This window comes from Phyllostomus hastatus, unplaced genomic scaffold (genome assembly GCF_019186645.2).
Source record: "Phyllostomus hastatus isolate PE091 unplaced genomic scaffold, TTU_PhHast_1.1 phas_contig_29, whole genome shotgun sequence".
Taxonomy (NCBI): Eukaryota; Metazoa; Chordata; class Mammalia; order Chiroptera; family Phyllostomidae; genus Phyllostomus; species Phyllostomus hastatus.
In genome coordinates this window covers 27,682,647-27,696,757 of record NW_025333835.1, presented here as the reverse complement: position 1 = coordinate 27,696,757, position 14,111 = coordinate 27,682,647, and the positions used below count along the sequence as shown (strand labels likewise).

At 45.3% G+C, this 14,111-nt stretch overlaps 1 protein-coding gene across 1 annotated transcript; it reads right to left on the bottom strand.

Annotated features, from left to right (window-relative positions):
* Positions 1-5,075: 5,075 nt before the first annotated feature.
* On the bottom strand, positions 5,076-13,853 carry ACOD1 (aconitate decarboxylase 1). Its single transcript, XM_045839180.1, has 5 exons — positions 13,809-13,853; positions 10,200-10,361; positions 9,406-9,495; positions 7,936-8,141; positions 5,076-7,050 (listed from the first exon to the last, which is right to left on the bottom strand). Exons 1-5 carry the CDS (start codon positions 13,818-13,820, stop codon positions 6,087-6,089), a joined length of 1,434 nt encoding a protein of 477 aa, XP_045695136.1. The 5' UTR covers positions 13,821-13,853; the 3' UTR covers positions 5,076-6,086.
* Positions 13,854-14,111: the final 258 nt, after the last annotated feature.

The window sequence follows — 14,111 nt, the reverse complement described above, 5'->3', positions numbered from 1 at the left end:
GTTATATGTTTTAGATAAAGCCTTCCAAGTAGAGTCGTTATAAAATGTATTTTAAATTCCCTTTAGATTCACATATTCTCAGTTTGGTTAAAATCGTTGTAGCTCTTTGGCCTGTGGCCGCCGCCAGCGTCCCACGGCGCCAGTTTCCGTTAATGCTATGACAGAGCACGCAGCATCCACAGCTCACGTGCTGCGGAGCAGAGATCATTGCTGTAGTGGAAGCAAAGTCCAGTTTTTCTGTATCACTTTCCTACCTTGCAAAGCTGCACAAACAGGAAAGGGAGGCATTTCAGGACGGGGAAAGCTGTGCAGAAAAGCGATAACAAGAGCAGGCCAGCGGCTCCTATCTTTACTAGGGCCTGTTTATAACCTTGGTCCTCGACTGGCATCTGGGAACTTGGCACTTGACCCACTCTCTGGCTTATAAAAATGATTCACTTCGCCTAGACTGTGCAAACAATGTGAATGATCCTGAACACCTGCCTTCCTCCTGTGACCTGGGAATATGATTGTCGCTGGGCAGAGGGTGCCTGTACGACCAGCCACGAATCAAGACATTGGGTGCCAAGTCTCTGCCCAGGGCAGACACATTGTACGGTCAGCCCTCCGTGACTGTGGGTTTTGCACCTGTGGATACAACCAACTGTAGATCAAAAATATTTGAAAAAAAAATCCCAGGAAGTTCCGAATAGCAAAATTTGAGTTTGCCATGCACCACACACCACACTGGATCCACACAAATGAAGTGATGTGTAAGTGTGTTCTGCTGTGGTCTGAAAGGGCCAGTTCCCAGCCCCTCCCCCCCCCCAAGTGCTCGTGACCCAGTCCGGCCAGTTTCCAGCCCTCTGGGCTGCCTATGACTCAGTTGTCCCGGCTGGCTTGGTAGCCTGAGGCTGAGTCTAAACTCCCCCTCACCTCACACAATGGACGTCTGGCGCCAGCTGCAGTGGCCCGTGGTCAGACTGACCCTCCTGTACCGGGAACAGCCCACCCTTTACCTAACCCTTTGTCCCTACTCACATCCTGGAACCCTGAGGCACTCGCCTGGAAGAACAGGAGACTAACTCCCCTCCTATGCCCTCACAAAACCCACACTTTTTCTTTTAAAAACCCCACTCTTGCCTTCCCCCGGTGCTGCGGTGGATCCCAACTCAAATAAAGTCATAAGCACAGCATCAAATAAAGGCACTTGGATCAGATCATCCAGTTCCTCCCGCTTCTTTCTCATGCATTTCTAACATAGTCATGCAAATACAGGTTATACATAAATACTATGCCATTTTAAGGGACTGAGCATCCTTGGAGTTTGGTATCCAGGGGAGGTTCTAGAATCATTCCCCACAGACACCGAAGGATGACTGTACACACTGTGTTGAATTCTCACTGCTGGAGAAAGGAGCAAATCACGGGTCTCCTCGCTGGAAGGACTGGTCATCGAAAGCCTATGCATGGATTTCTCCAGACTCTGCCTGTACCTTTTTATCTGCCATGCATCCTTCACTACAGTAAAATAAACCTTAGCCATGGGTACCACTATGTGCTGAAGCCATGAGTTCTTTTGGTGAATACCCGAATGTGTGGTCTCGGGGAGTACCCCAAACATTTACAATAGCCAGTACTAGGCAGGCTTCCTTAGAGCTGGCAAAGCTGTGGCTGGAGTGGAGTCGGTTTGTCTCAGGGCCTGGGGTATGTGTGACGATGCAGAAACACGGCGAGGAAGCTGTAATGAACCTCTCTCTGTGAGCTGGGCCTTTGTCCCAGAGTCTAAGCGTGGGTGTTGTCCCCAGCTGCCTGGCAGGACCTATATGGAGCACTCAGTTCTTGCTCTTGGGCCCCTTGGAAGTAAGAGACAAAGGGCTCAGCTTTCCCTCTCCCATCTTATCAAAAGGTCTCCACTAGCACCGTGGCTCAAAAGTGCCCTTGCTTTTGACCCTCACAGGAGGGAGTCATCTAGAAAGGAGTGTGGGAAGCTAAGCTCTCCCTCCCTCCTCTGTGTTTTTGTGCGTGGAGCCGTGGGGGTGGACAGTGTGCAGGGCTGGGGGTGAGGAGGTTGCTCAGGTACTTTCCACAGACCCACATTTCCTCAAACGTTCCCCTGCCTTCAGTTAGCTCAGTGGGCATGAACCAATCTCAAGGTCTCCTTGAGCCCTGTGAGCCCCTCAGGACAGGATGTCTTCCCCAACCCATGCTGTTGCTCTGACACATTGCCAGGGGTGTTAAAAGAAACTAAGGCATGTTAACATTTTTAAGAGTTGGAGCACAAATTGATTCCACTTGGGAAGCATCCAGCCCAGCAGGTAAAAAGGAGTTCCAGAGAGCTTACAAAATAAAAGACTTTTATAGGCAGAAGGGAGCAGGAACAGGACATTATGCTTGGCAGAAAAGCAGGTCGGTTATTGCAAAGTTACCTTCCTTTGGGGGATAGCAGGAGTCTAACAGGCAGATGACTCAACCAATGCTGATCAGGAGATTCCTGATTGACTGGCTTAAGATTCCATTTCTGGGAGGGGTGAAACTGTCATTGGTTTGGTGATACAGAGCTCAGCATAAAAGTGACTCCACTTTGGGTCTGTGGTCCTGTTTTTGACAGGGGTTATTCGAGGGTATTAGGAATGGCCCTCAGATCTTGCCCCCACAAACTTCTGAAATGTATTAAGACAGGACAATAAGTACATTTTATCTCAAGGCCATAAGAGAAACCCCTTCTTCTTCTCCTTTACCAACTGTGTTCGAACAAACTCATCAGAATCAGCGCGCTGCACCCTGTGAAACAGCGCAGTCCAAGTAACACAGAGCCAGCAATAGAAAATCCTACACATCTTAAGTACTGCTTTTGCAACATTCTACAAATTTTGATATGAGGTATTTTTCTTATTAGTTAGTTCTAAATATTTTATAATTTTCATTACAATTTCTTCTATGACCCAAGACTTATGAAGAGCAATGTTTATTTCCAAACATCACAGGCTTTTCTAATCATCTTTTTTATATTGACTTTTTTAAACTTAATTGCACTGTGATTAGAGAAAATGATCTGTGTGGTCCACTCCTTTGAAAAAGTTGCTGAGGCTTGCTTCACACTCAGCATATGGTCCACTTTTGTAAATGTTTTATGAGATTTTTAAAAATAATGAATTCTGTAGTTGGGTTGGGTGCAGAATTCTCTGTGTGTCCATTAGATAAAACAGTGGATTGTGTTTGAATTTTATATAGTCTATTTATTTTTTGATTTCCTTGAAATATCAATTACTGAGAAAGAAATGTTAAAATTTTCTCAGGATGATGTTGGATTTATCTATTTCTCCTTGCTGTTCAATATTATTTAGATGCATATAGGTTTAGAATTATTTTAGTTACCTTATGATTTAAATTCATCATCATCATCATTATTATTATTATATTTATTTCTAGCAAAGCTTTTTGCTTGAATTCTTTTTGGTCTAATCTAACATTAACATTTATTTATTTCAGCTTTCTCTTATTAATGCTCCATCCTTATTTTCCCTATCTTATTACTTTCAACTCTTCTGTGTCTTTATGAACCTTGAATAAAGTGTATAATTGGATTTTTTAAAAAGCCTTCTAATAACACCAAAAGCAGAACTGTAAACTTTTTTTAAACATGGTAAAATGGACTTGATCAAAATTTAAAAGTTTTGCTCTTATTTTTTTAAAAACTTATTTGTATTGTATTTTTTCCACTGCCATTTAGCCCCCCCGCCCCTTAACCTCAGCACACTGTTGCCATGTCCGTGAGTCCTCCTTCCTTTTTGCTCAACCCCTGCACCCCCTACCCCTCTACCCATCCCCTACCCCCCAGAGAGACCAATAGAAACATGAAAAGACAAGCCACAGACTGGGAGACAGTATTTGGAAAGCATATATCTGATAAAGATATTATACCCATAATATATAAATCTGTCTTAGAACTCAATAATAAGATAAGGTAATTAAAGCAATTGGCAAAAATGGGCAAGCATGAGTCATGAAGGAAATGGAAATTAAAAGCACAATGAAACAGTACTACACACTCACTAGACTGGTTAAAATTTTAAAAACTGACAATTCTAAGGGCTGGTGAAGATAACGAGAAACCAGAACTCTTAGACATTGCTGGTGGAAATACAGCATGATAGAGCAGCTTTGGAAAACAGTATTTAAAAAGTTAAACATGTACTTACCAGATGACCCAGCATTCCCATTCTTAAGTATCCACCCAAGAGGAATGGGACGATATGCCCACAGAAAGACATGTATCAGGTTGCTTATAGAAGCAGTATTCCTAATAGCCCCAAACTGGAAACAGTTCAGCTACTCTCTAACTAATGAATGGGTAAACGAAATGCGGTACATTCATACAACTGAGTGCTATTTAGCAATAAAAGGGAATCAAGTGCCCTGATACATATGTGGAAAAATCTTAAAACTGTTTTGCTAAGTGAAAGAGTCAGATACATAAGATTACGTATTGTGTGATTCCATTTACTATAGAAAATGTCTGGAAAAGACAGAACTATTAAGATAGGAAGCAGATTGCTGCTGGCCAAGGGCAGGAGAGGGGAGTGGGGATTCATTGCACGCAGCCGTGAAAAATGTTGCAGAGTAATGGGGGTGTCTCAGAACGGGATTGTGGTGGTGCTGGCACAAGCCTCGGAGTTTCCCAGGGCTCAGTGAGCTGTACACTTAAAGTGAATGAATGAACAGTATGTAAAGTAGGTGTTCACAAAGCTAGGGAACATTTAAAGATGTGTTCACAGTCTGTCTTTTTAAACAGGACCATTTAGTGCATTTACTGTTTTGTAATTATAGATGTATTTGGATTTTTTTTCTATAATTTTATATTATGTTCTGCCTCTTCTATATTTCTCCCCCCCTCCATTCTTGCTTCCTATGGGTTATTTTTTCCTAATTGCATATTTCTCTCTATTAACCTAGAAGTAATGTATCCTACTGCTTTTTTGTAATGCTTACCCTAGAAATATCAACATGTATACTTTCTTTTTTTTTTAAGATTTTATTTATTTATTTTTAGAGAGGGAAGGGAGGGAGCTAGAGGGAGAGAGAGAAACATCGATGTGCGGTTGCTAGGGGTTATGGCCTGCAACCCAGGCATGTACCCTGGCTGGGAATCAAACCTGCAACATTTTGGTTGTGTTGCAGCCTGTGTTAATATGTATACTTTCAAATCAAAGTTTGGAGTTAATAGCTTTGCCCTTTCCTTGGACAACACAGAAATTTAGACCATACTAACTAAAATAACTTTGCTAATGTTGTTATAATAATTTTGCTAATAACTTTTGCTAATTTTTAAGCCCATAAGATATTTTATTAATTTATGTAGTCCATATTTATTTACCCATAGACATGTACAGTTTTTTTTGTTGCCAGTCTTTATTATATCTCAGACTCTTTGTCCATTATCGTTTCTCAAACATGTTTTCTGTAATGAAAGGTGACGTGTCGTCATTAGGAGCCTGTCTCCCGGAGCCAAACTGCTGTTTTTCAGACCGCTCTTTATGTCTGTCTGCTTCACAAATAGAGGGACTAAGGCAGAAGGTACTTGGAAGCATGCCCCAGATGGCGTCTAGGACATAGCAGAGGCAGGATTTGAACCCCCTAAGCCCTAATCTCTGAGCCCAGCAGCAGTCCCTCCACTGTGCAGGGCTTCTGATGAGCCATGACCTGAGAGAGCCGTTGGTGGCACAGCAGACCCGAGGCCCCTTCTCCACTGTCAGCAAATACACATACAGGTTCAACTTCCTCCGCGGCTTGAGGTTTGTGAAGTTCATAAAAGTCCTCCAAAAAGATTAACTGTATAAGAAAATCATAGGTGATTTGAAATTCAGCTTTATGAATGCTCATAAAATCACTTGCTCTGTGTTTCTTGCATATGTGTTACCTTGCTCTAGGCACTTGGAACAGTCTTGCACTTTTACAGGACAAGCGTCCTTCTCCATGTACTGCCAGCTGCGTGTCTGCACTCTCTCCATCATGCTGCGTTCTCTTCTGAGCTGACCGCGAGCAGATCATTGAATTTCCCCCAATATAAAGTCACTTAGATAATGGTAAACCTCAGGGACACTGTGTTATGAAAGTGTTAAGTGCTTGATAGACTGGGAAGCCATCTCTGATGGGGAGGGTCCTTTCAGAAGTGTGGTCAACACAGAACAGTCCTCGAGATCTTCCAGGTTGTCCACTGTCTCTATAAGTCTTTCTACTGTATCACAGGACAGTGCCCTGGTGGCATTGGCTCTGAACTTGGCCTGTAGGTCCTTCTGGCTCAGTGGCTTCCGCCAGTGACCATAGAAGGTATCACAGCGCTCTGTGAAGGTGGCTCCATCCTTGAGGGTAACACTTATCTCGCAGTATAATGTGTTGAAGTTTGGCAGGTTGTCATGAGGGTGCTCCAGCTCCACCTTACAAAGCAACTCTCTCACCTGTGGCCTGTGGATCTGGCATCTGTGGAATGATGGGACAGTGATGCTGCCATCAAGCAGCATGGCACAGGCCACATACTGGAAGGAGTGACGGGCTTCATGCTCTGAGTCTGGGAAAGGCCGGTTTACGTACTGGACATCTGGAATTCTGAGCACGATTCTCTCGATGCGGTCACTGGGAAGCACGGCTCTGTCTGTTACAAGGTGCCTTCTCACGGATGCAGCTGCGTCTGCCACCCAGTGGGTAGCTAAGTGTGAAGGGAAGCTCTTGAAAGCCACATCCTGCTGGTCCAGCAGCCAAGGGTAAGAATCTAGGTTTGGAAGGACTTTGGGGGAATAGTTGGCATAGAAGGCCCCGAATCCCGTCTGCATGTCCAAGACCTGCTTGTTTCCTTGGAGACCCAGCATTGCCAGGAACGCAGCTTCGATCCCATGCCTGGCAGCATTGGCCATGTGAAGAGGCTTGGTCTGAGTGGCAGCATTTGCCATGGGTGCCCCGGCGTGAGAAACAGCAATAGCCAAGGCCTCCTGGCACTCTGTCATGCTGAGCCCTAAAATCTTGGATGCGGCAGCAGCACTACCCAAAGTTCCTACCACTGAAGGGGGGTGGAACCTAAAAAGCAAAAAGCAAAGAGTTGGAGATTTACAATCCTCAACCACCAGGAGGCAGGACAGTGTAGTGATCAGGAGCTTAGATAATGGACATACTGTGTGCCTGGGTTCAAATCTCAGCTCTTCCACTTACTTGCTGAGTGATCTTGGGGAAACTTTTATCTGTTTTCTCTAACATAAAATAGCGATAATAATAGTGTCTATCTTACAGGGTTTTGTGACTTCTGAATGAATTCATATGCTTACAGTAGTGTCTGAGATATAGTAAATTCCTTATAAGTGGTACTTTTACAATTATTGGAGAAAGGCAAAAGTGGTCGATTGCCGAAAGTCCATGTAAATAACCATAAAAATTAAGGGCCTTGTAAAAACCATGAAAGTTCACTCAGTATTTAAATTTATGCTTCTCTTAGCAGACTGGACCAAGTGGCAAAATAAATATTGTATTGAACCACATGATACAGCCAACATTTGACCACCTTTGATCTATGAGTTGAACAGTCAGGTCTAGGATATTACAAATGTTCTCATTAGTTTGAAGAACGCTAATACCTATCAAAGTAGATTCTGCTTTGATGGGATCCGGAATATTCAGGGTACCCACAGATGCCAGAATGACCTGACTCACCCTGGGATGAGAGGCCCCAGTGTATTTCATGGTCCGGATTGGCTTTCTAAACCCAGAGGACACTTTTCATTAGCACTTCTGAAAACACACCTTTGTGTGTATGGTTTGATATGTGGCTGGTGACCTGACCTACCTGCTAGCACAAATGTTACCATCTTCAGCTGAGCTAACCTTTCCGTCAGAAAGCGCTACAGAGGTAGTGATTGACAGATGAGGGGGAATATGGCTGTCTCTCCGTGGGGCAAATATTTTCCGTACCTTTTTGGTATGTCACTGGCTTCCTTGGAGAAATCCAATAATCGGCCTTGCACCTCAATCCCAACGTTGAAAGCAAGCAGTAGGTCAAGGCCAGACAACTTTGGACTTGGAGGTAGGGCTTCTGATAAGGCCGTGAGGACGGGAAGGACAGCTCCGGAAGGGTGGGTAGCAGGATGCCACGTGTCATCAAAATCCATTGAGTGAATCTGTGCAAAAAGATAAAAACAATAACCAAAAACCAAATGCATTTCCTGGGGTGCAATGGCTTTGGGGTCAGTAAGGGTTTAGTTTAGTAATTACTTTGTTTGAAGTGAGATTTTTAGATCTTGATTCTCTGGAAATAAAAACTGGTTGTGATTCTGGATCACATAGCTGGACACTGGACCTGCTGCCCTCTGCCAAGAGCAGTGAGTGAACCCCAAGGAACCTGGGTCTCACTCAGGTGACCAGCTCTCTGCCACGGCCCCTGGAGAGATCTATGTTCACCTTACAAACAAAGCCGTGGAATTGGGTGGCTGCTCCTCATTCCGCCTTCCTTCCTCTGCCACCCTCCAAACAAGTCACACTAACACTTTAATGCCATTTATTCCATATTAGCCCATATGTTTTTGTACCTTTTATTATGAAATGATTTTAAACTTATGGAGAAGTTACAAGAATTCTTGAACCAAGATTATATACTAAGCTATATTTTAAAATCATTATTTTCTACTATAAGGTTTTATTCCTCTTTATCCCAGCCATTTGCTTTTTCCATATATGAAATAGTCATCACCAGAAGTTTATCTAAAAATGGATCTTTGTGTTTATTGGATATGGCTGGTGCATTTTCCACTGCTTACTGGGCATTTATTCCTGGATGCACCATTGGGCTTGGCTTTCAAGTGCTGAGCTAATGTCCCCAAAATCATAAATATATCTCAGAAATCTCAACACATTCATGTCCAAAGTATATCTATGTACTACCCTTGACACACAGAAAAAAAGCTTCAACATTGTCAGACGAGAAATGCTGATTTTTGGTTCAGAAAATATGATAGATACCATACAGCCATTATTTGCTTCTCAATAAATATTTGTTGAATTAATGAATGAAAGGCTGGTTACTGGATAGAAAGTGGTACCAGCCACAAAAATAAAAAGGAATTGAGATGGAACTGAGTCTGGGTATTGGGGTTTATGTTCTCTGCTTTATGCATTCAGAGTCTGAAGTTGAGATGCCTTAGAGGGGGCTTGTCTAAATCCTATCTTATTTCCTCCACATCACAATCTATTTGGAAAGCATAAATTCACTATTAAAACATGAAAATGGAAATTGTTGCATAGGAGAGAAGGCAGGCCCCTTCACCTTTATAATTTGAGTGATGTCATCAATAAAACATGAAAGTGAGAGTGATTTCTGAGATATTTCTTGACTCCAAAAATTACTACGCTTGTCTAACAGTTGAAAAGACATGTAAAGCTCCTTACAGCCACACCGTTGACAAAAGCCGCGTACGTCGGTGGGATGCTGAAGGCTGGCTGGCCCCAGACAGTGCTGGATATGTTGGAGCTGTAGATCTGGAACAAGAGAGTATCGGTCAGTGACACAGGGGACAGAGTTCGATAGTCCTTATTTGAGCCCTTTGTGTTAGCTAGACCAAAGCCTTAACCATCGGATTCATCTCTTCCTTGTAGAACAGCACACAGCTTTCTCCCTGGAAGGGAGAGGAGACTCCACGGCTCAGTCCCAGGCCGAGATTTGTAAGTGCTCCAGGGAGTGGGGTCTGAATCGACTTGCATACACTCCTTGTGGGTAAGTGCTGGGGCAGGTGAACTGACTGTCTGTAGCAACCACGTCCTTTGGAAAGTGGTGCTGCGTCTGCCACAGACAGTCACCGTCTGCTCAGAGTGCGGGCCCCGCCTTTTCTCCAGACACTCTGGAAGTCTTTGCGTGAATGAATCATCGGGGGTAGGTGCTATTCCTTCTAAGACTCTCAGATAAAAAGTGCTGCTAGTGCTAATAGCAATAAACTATGAGACCTTACTAGTGTTGGGACTGGTCTTAAAGACAGTGACTTAGTAAAATACTGAGCGAGTATTAAAACTCAGGTAATGGAGCATAGATGTAGCATAAAACTATACACGACAATGCTTTCACACCAAGCACCACCCCTGAAACAAAGAGCAGAGCAGTGGAACACACACACACACATCCTGGGTCCAGTCATGAGCACCCCTAGTGCACACTCGCTTTATCTCTAAAGTAGACACGAGCTTCTTACTTTACTGTATTCGCTGGCTTTGTGAAACACCTCTGTCCCGGTGCCCAGGAACCCGACGCCCAGGGTGTCCAGAATCATCCTCTTGCTCCTCTGAACCACACGATCCGTCAGGTGGCCCGCTGTCAAGCCTTGGATCACTCGGGCGAAGCTTTCTGTGACAGACTGGAAAGGGCAGAGCGTCAGGGCAGCGCCCCACTCCCTTCGCGCTGGTTCCTTCCTGGACGCGTGAGGGCTCGAGGTGCTTTTCTGTAAAGAGTTCACTCTACCGGAGGGCACCCAGTCGATCAAATTGAGTTCAATTTCTAAAGAAATGATGTGTGACAAGCGAGCACCTACTCTTGTGAGAAAAAGCGAAGTGGAACTTCACAACGGCCAGTTTCTGTCCTCAGCCAAGTGGGGGACACGGACAAGCAAGCGGATGAAGACACCAGAGTGTGGTGGGGGCGACGAGGATGGAGGGGAGCACAGAGAGTCGCCGGGGGCGGGGGGGGGGGGCGGGGGGGGCGGGACACACTTGGGCAGGGCGGGCGGGTGCGTTCAGACAGCTGGCAACTGCATTTTAAGCCCATGCCAGGTGTGCGCTACTTGTAAAAACCAGTATTCACTGGATACCGGAAAGTCTCTAGGCAGGTATTTATTGAGTTGCACGCAGAGCACAGGGTTCTGTGTTTTCATTAGGGTTTCTTCTTACTTTTTACAATGTGGCTGCTAGGGGAGTTATCAGGAAAAGTACACTTGAGATCCACTGCTTGCTCTTTTTGTTGGTGGATACCTGGAGGCATTGAGACCTGAACTGGCTGGGAACACTTCGGGGAGGCCGCCAGGTGAAGGTGCCGAGGATGAGGGGGAAAGGCAGAGGCAGAAGTGTGGCCCCAGCCTTGGAAGTGGGAGGCAGGGCAGTGCGCTTAGCAAACTCCAGCTGCGGAGCTGCCTGCAGGGGTCAGAGGTGAGAGCAGGAACGGATTTGCCAGCTGGGGCTGAGTGGTGAATGTTACGTTTGGCTGAAGACTGTGACTTCAGTGGGGAGCCATAGTGCTGTCTGAAGAAAGGCAGGGGTATGATCAGAACTGTGCTTTGGAAAGGTCACTGCAGGCAGTCCCATGGGGAAGGAATCTGAGATGGGAAGACAAGGGCAGGTAAGAGACTGCTGCAGTAGTTCAGGCTCGGGGTAGGGACACCGCAGTGCCATTTGCCAAGGGAGGGAACACAGGACGAGGAGCAGGTTTGGGGCAACGGTGACGGACTCATTGTGAACGTGTTGAATGTGAAGTGCGTGTGGCCATTCTGGTGGAGAAGACCATTCTGCTTCGAACCCACAAACCAGATAATGAAAACCTGCAGGACTATCTGCCTTTCATAAGCAACACAGTGCTGTGCAACCCCTTTAAATATCAGGTTCTTCAGTGCATAGACAATGATTTTACTTCCTACACATCTTAAAAGAAAACACCTATTAGGTACAGTTAAAAACATCGACTCTGTAATGGTGTCAACAATAAAGAAAAAAAAATTTTAATTAAAAAAGAAAACATTTAGTTTTCCAATTTGGTTTTCCAATTATTTGGAGAAATAAAATAGTTTATATTTGCCTGAAAAAACAAAAAGCAAAAAGACACCCACTCTTAGGCTGTGTTTTACTACATGCCTAGCGCTTAGGACCACTTAGCACATGTCAGGTCTCTTCCCTTCCCTGCATTGGTTATCGCGTCATTGCACAACCCACTGTGTCTTTCTGAGAGTCTCATGCCTCGCTTTCCAGTGTTCGCTGCAGGGGGAGGGGTTGTTGGGTGAGGGGATCCTGGTGTCTCAGATGCTCTGACACTGAGTTCAGTGCTCAGGCGGAGACCCAAACCCGCAGCCCGTGCCCAGCTGAAAGTCCTTCAGCCTGGCCCCTGCCTGGTCCCGCATCTTCAGTCTCCAGATTATCAAGCCAGGAAAGCCCTGCCTCTTTCAGAAGAATGGGCCACTTTTTAGGGCTCTAAAGCTTTGTCATGCAGGTGAATGGGATGTGCTGTCCCTCCCAGGAGCACTGTGCCCTTCCCTTCCCCCTACTTCTTCCCTCACAGGCGTGCATCTCCTCAACACTAAGGGGCCTCATGAGATTCACACCCAGGGAAGCAATGGGCAGCACCTTACCCCCTGATCCGGACTTCCTCCTCCTTCTGTGACTTCCCAGTGAGCTGGCAGCAGCCCCACCTTGGCTCACTTCTTCCCTATAACATTTCTAGGGAGCCAAAGAGGGAGCCCCGCCAGGCTCTCCTGTTGCTCCTTCTGTGCTAAGCCCTTGTCTCACTGTCCCCGCCCCTAATAAACATACTCTCAAAATCACCCGGACTCGTTGTGAAATCCTTCCTGCACAAAGTGGGGAACACAGATGCTGCTGGCCGGCCTGGGGCAGAGCCGCTCCAGGCCCACTCCTATCCGGGGACAGTAATAAGTCAGGGACACAGCATGCTTCTTTCAGAACCAATACGCACACACAGGCTCACACACACACAAACAAAGGTGAGTGAGTCAGGAGTGGGAGGAAGCGGGGTGAAGGTTGCTAGGAGAGAGAAAGGCTGCTGGCACAGACGTTTCTGATTAAAACGGAGAATAACAATAACTTTGATTTTCATGCTGCTAAAAATCTGGATAAACATCCTTAGGGGCGGGAGGAGGAAAGGATGAAAGAGAGCTTATTCAATGATTGCTAAGTAAAACAGTTTCCAGTACTGGCTGGATCCCTTGTTGCAAGCAAAACTGCCTCTTTTCAACCTCTCACCCCACAGGCAGGGGCAGTTAGAGACAGGCCGTTCATCTGTCTCTTCAGGGTCACACCTGAGCTGGGAGTGCCTGATGCGGAGATGTGTAGTTCCGGGGACAGGTGTCGGTCGGGCCCGGAAGGTGATTGTGGTGTTCATCCACACGATCTCATCGTGCCAGCAACTTGTGAAAGTACAGCTGTCATGAAAGTATGGGGAAGTATGGGGATACCCTGACAATCACCCCTATGTGGCAAAGAACAAACACCCTCTTCCTGGGCCCTGGGGAAGGGAACGTGAGGCAACAGACTCGCAGCTGCTCGGCTGTCTGCACACTTGCGCCCATCCATTTCTGAAGTACCATTTTGGTCTTCCTGACTTTCTCCTGGTGTCTGCATCTCATTTTAGTAAAACACTGTGATAATGTATACACTAAGGCAAAATATGCAGTCATTTAATAAATATCTGTGGCACTGTGCTAAGGCCTCTAGCATAGCAAACCAAAATGTTATGCTTCTTGCTGCAGAAAGCTCATCTTCTCTAGGGGATGAAGGACAGCAAACCAGGTTCCAAATGCAACCCAGTAATGCCAAAATCGGCATACACAAAGCTAGGAGGTTAACATTCAGCGACTCACTTTCCTAATTTTATACAACGAAATCACGTCTATTATTGGTAAAATACTGATAAAAAAAAACAAGATGCAGTTAATTAGATAGCCCAGATGCTATGAGAAACAGTAAAATGCCATCTCGAAGTAGAGTCAGGGAGCTCTTAAAAAGGAGAGGGCAACTGAGGAAATTGAGAAAGGAAGAGGCAAGCTGGAAAATGAGTTCCAATAAAGCCACATGAATTGCAACAATACCTTGAGCTTCATGGTGTGAAGAAGAGGTTTGCTTCAGGAGTGAACCCGAGGAGTGAACTATTTTCTCTGCGATTGCCTTTTATATCCTTCACTTCTCTCAAACATATTCTCATTGTTCTAACCCTAAAATTCCTGCTATTTCAACACTTCCCAGCTAGAACTATTTTGAGGAACCAGAGACGTCAAGAGGTAATGAATGACTTAAGGTCACGCCTGACCATAAAGAACAGTAGTCCTGATGTAAGAAAGTCTCTGTGTAATCAAGAAAATGATTAACTGTGTACTGGCTGTGGGGGGCCAGCA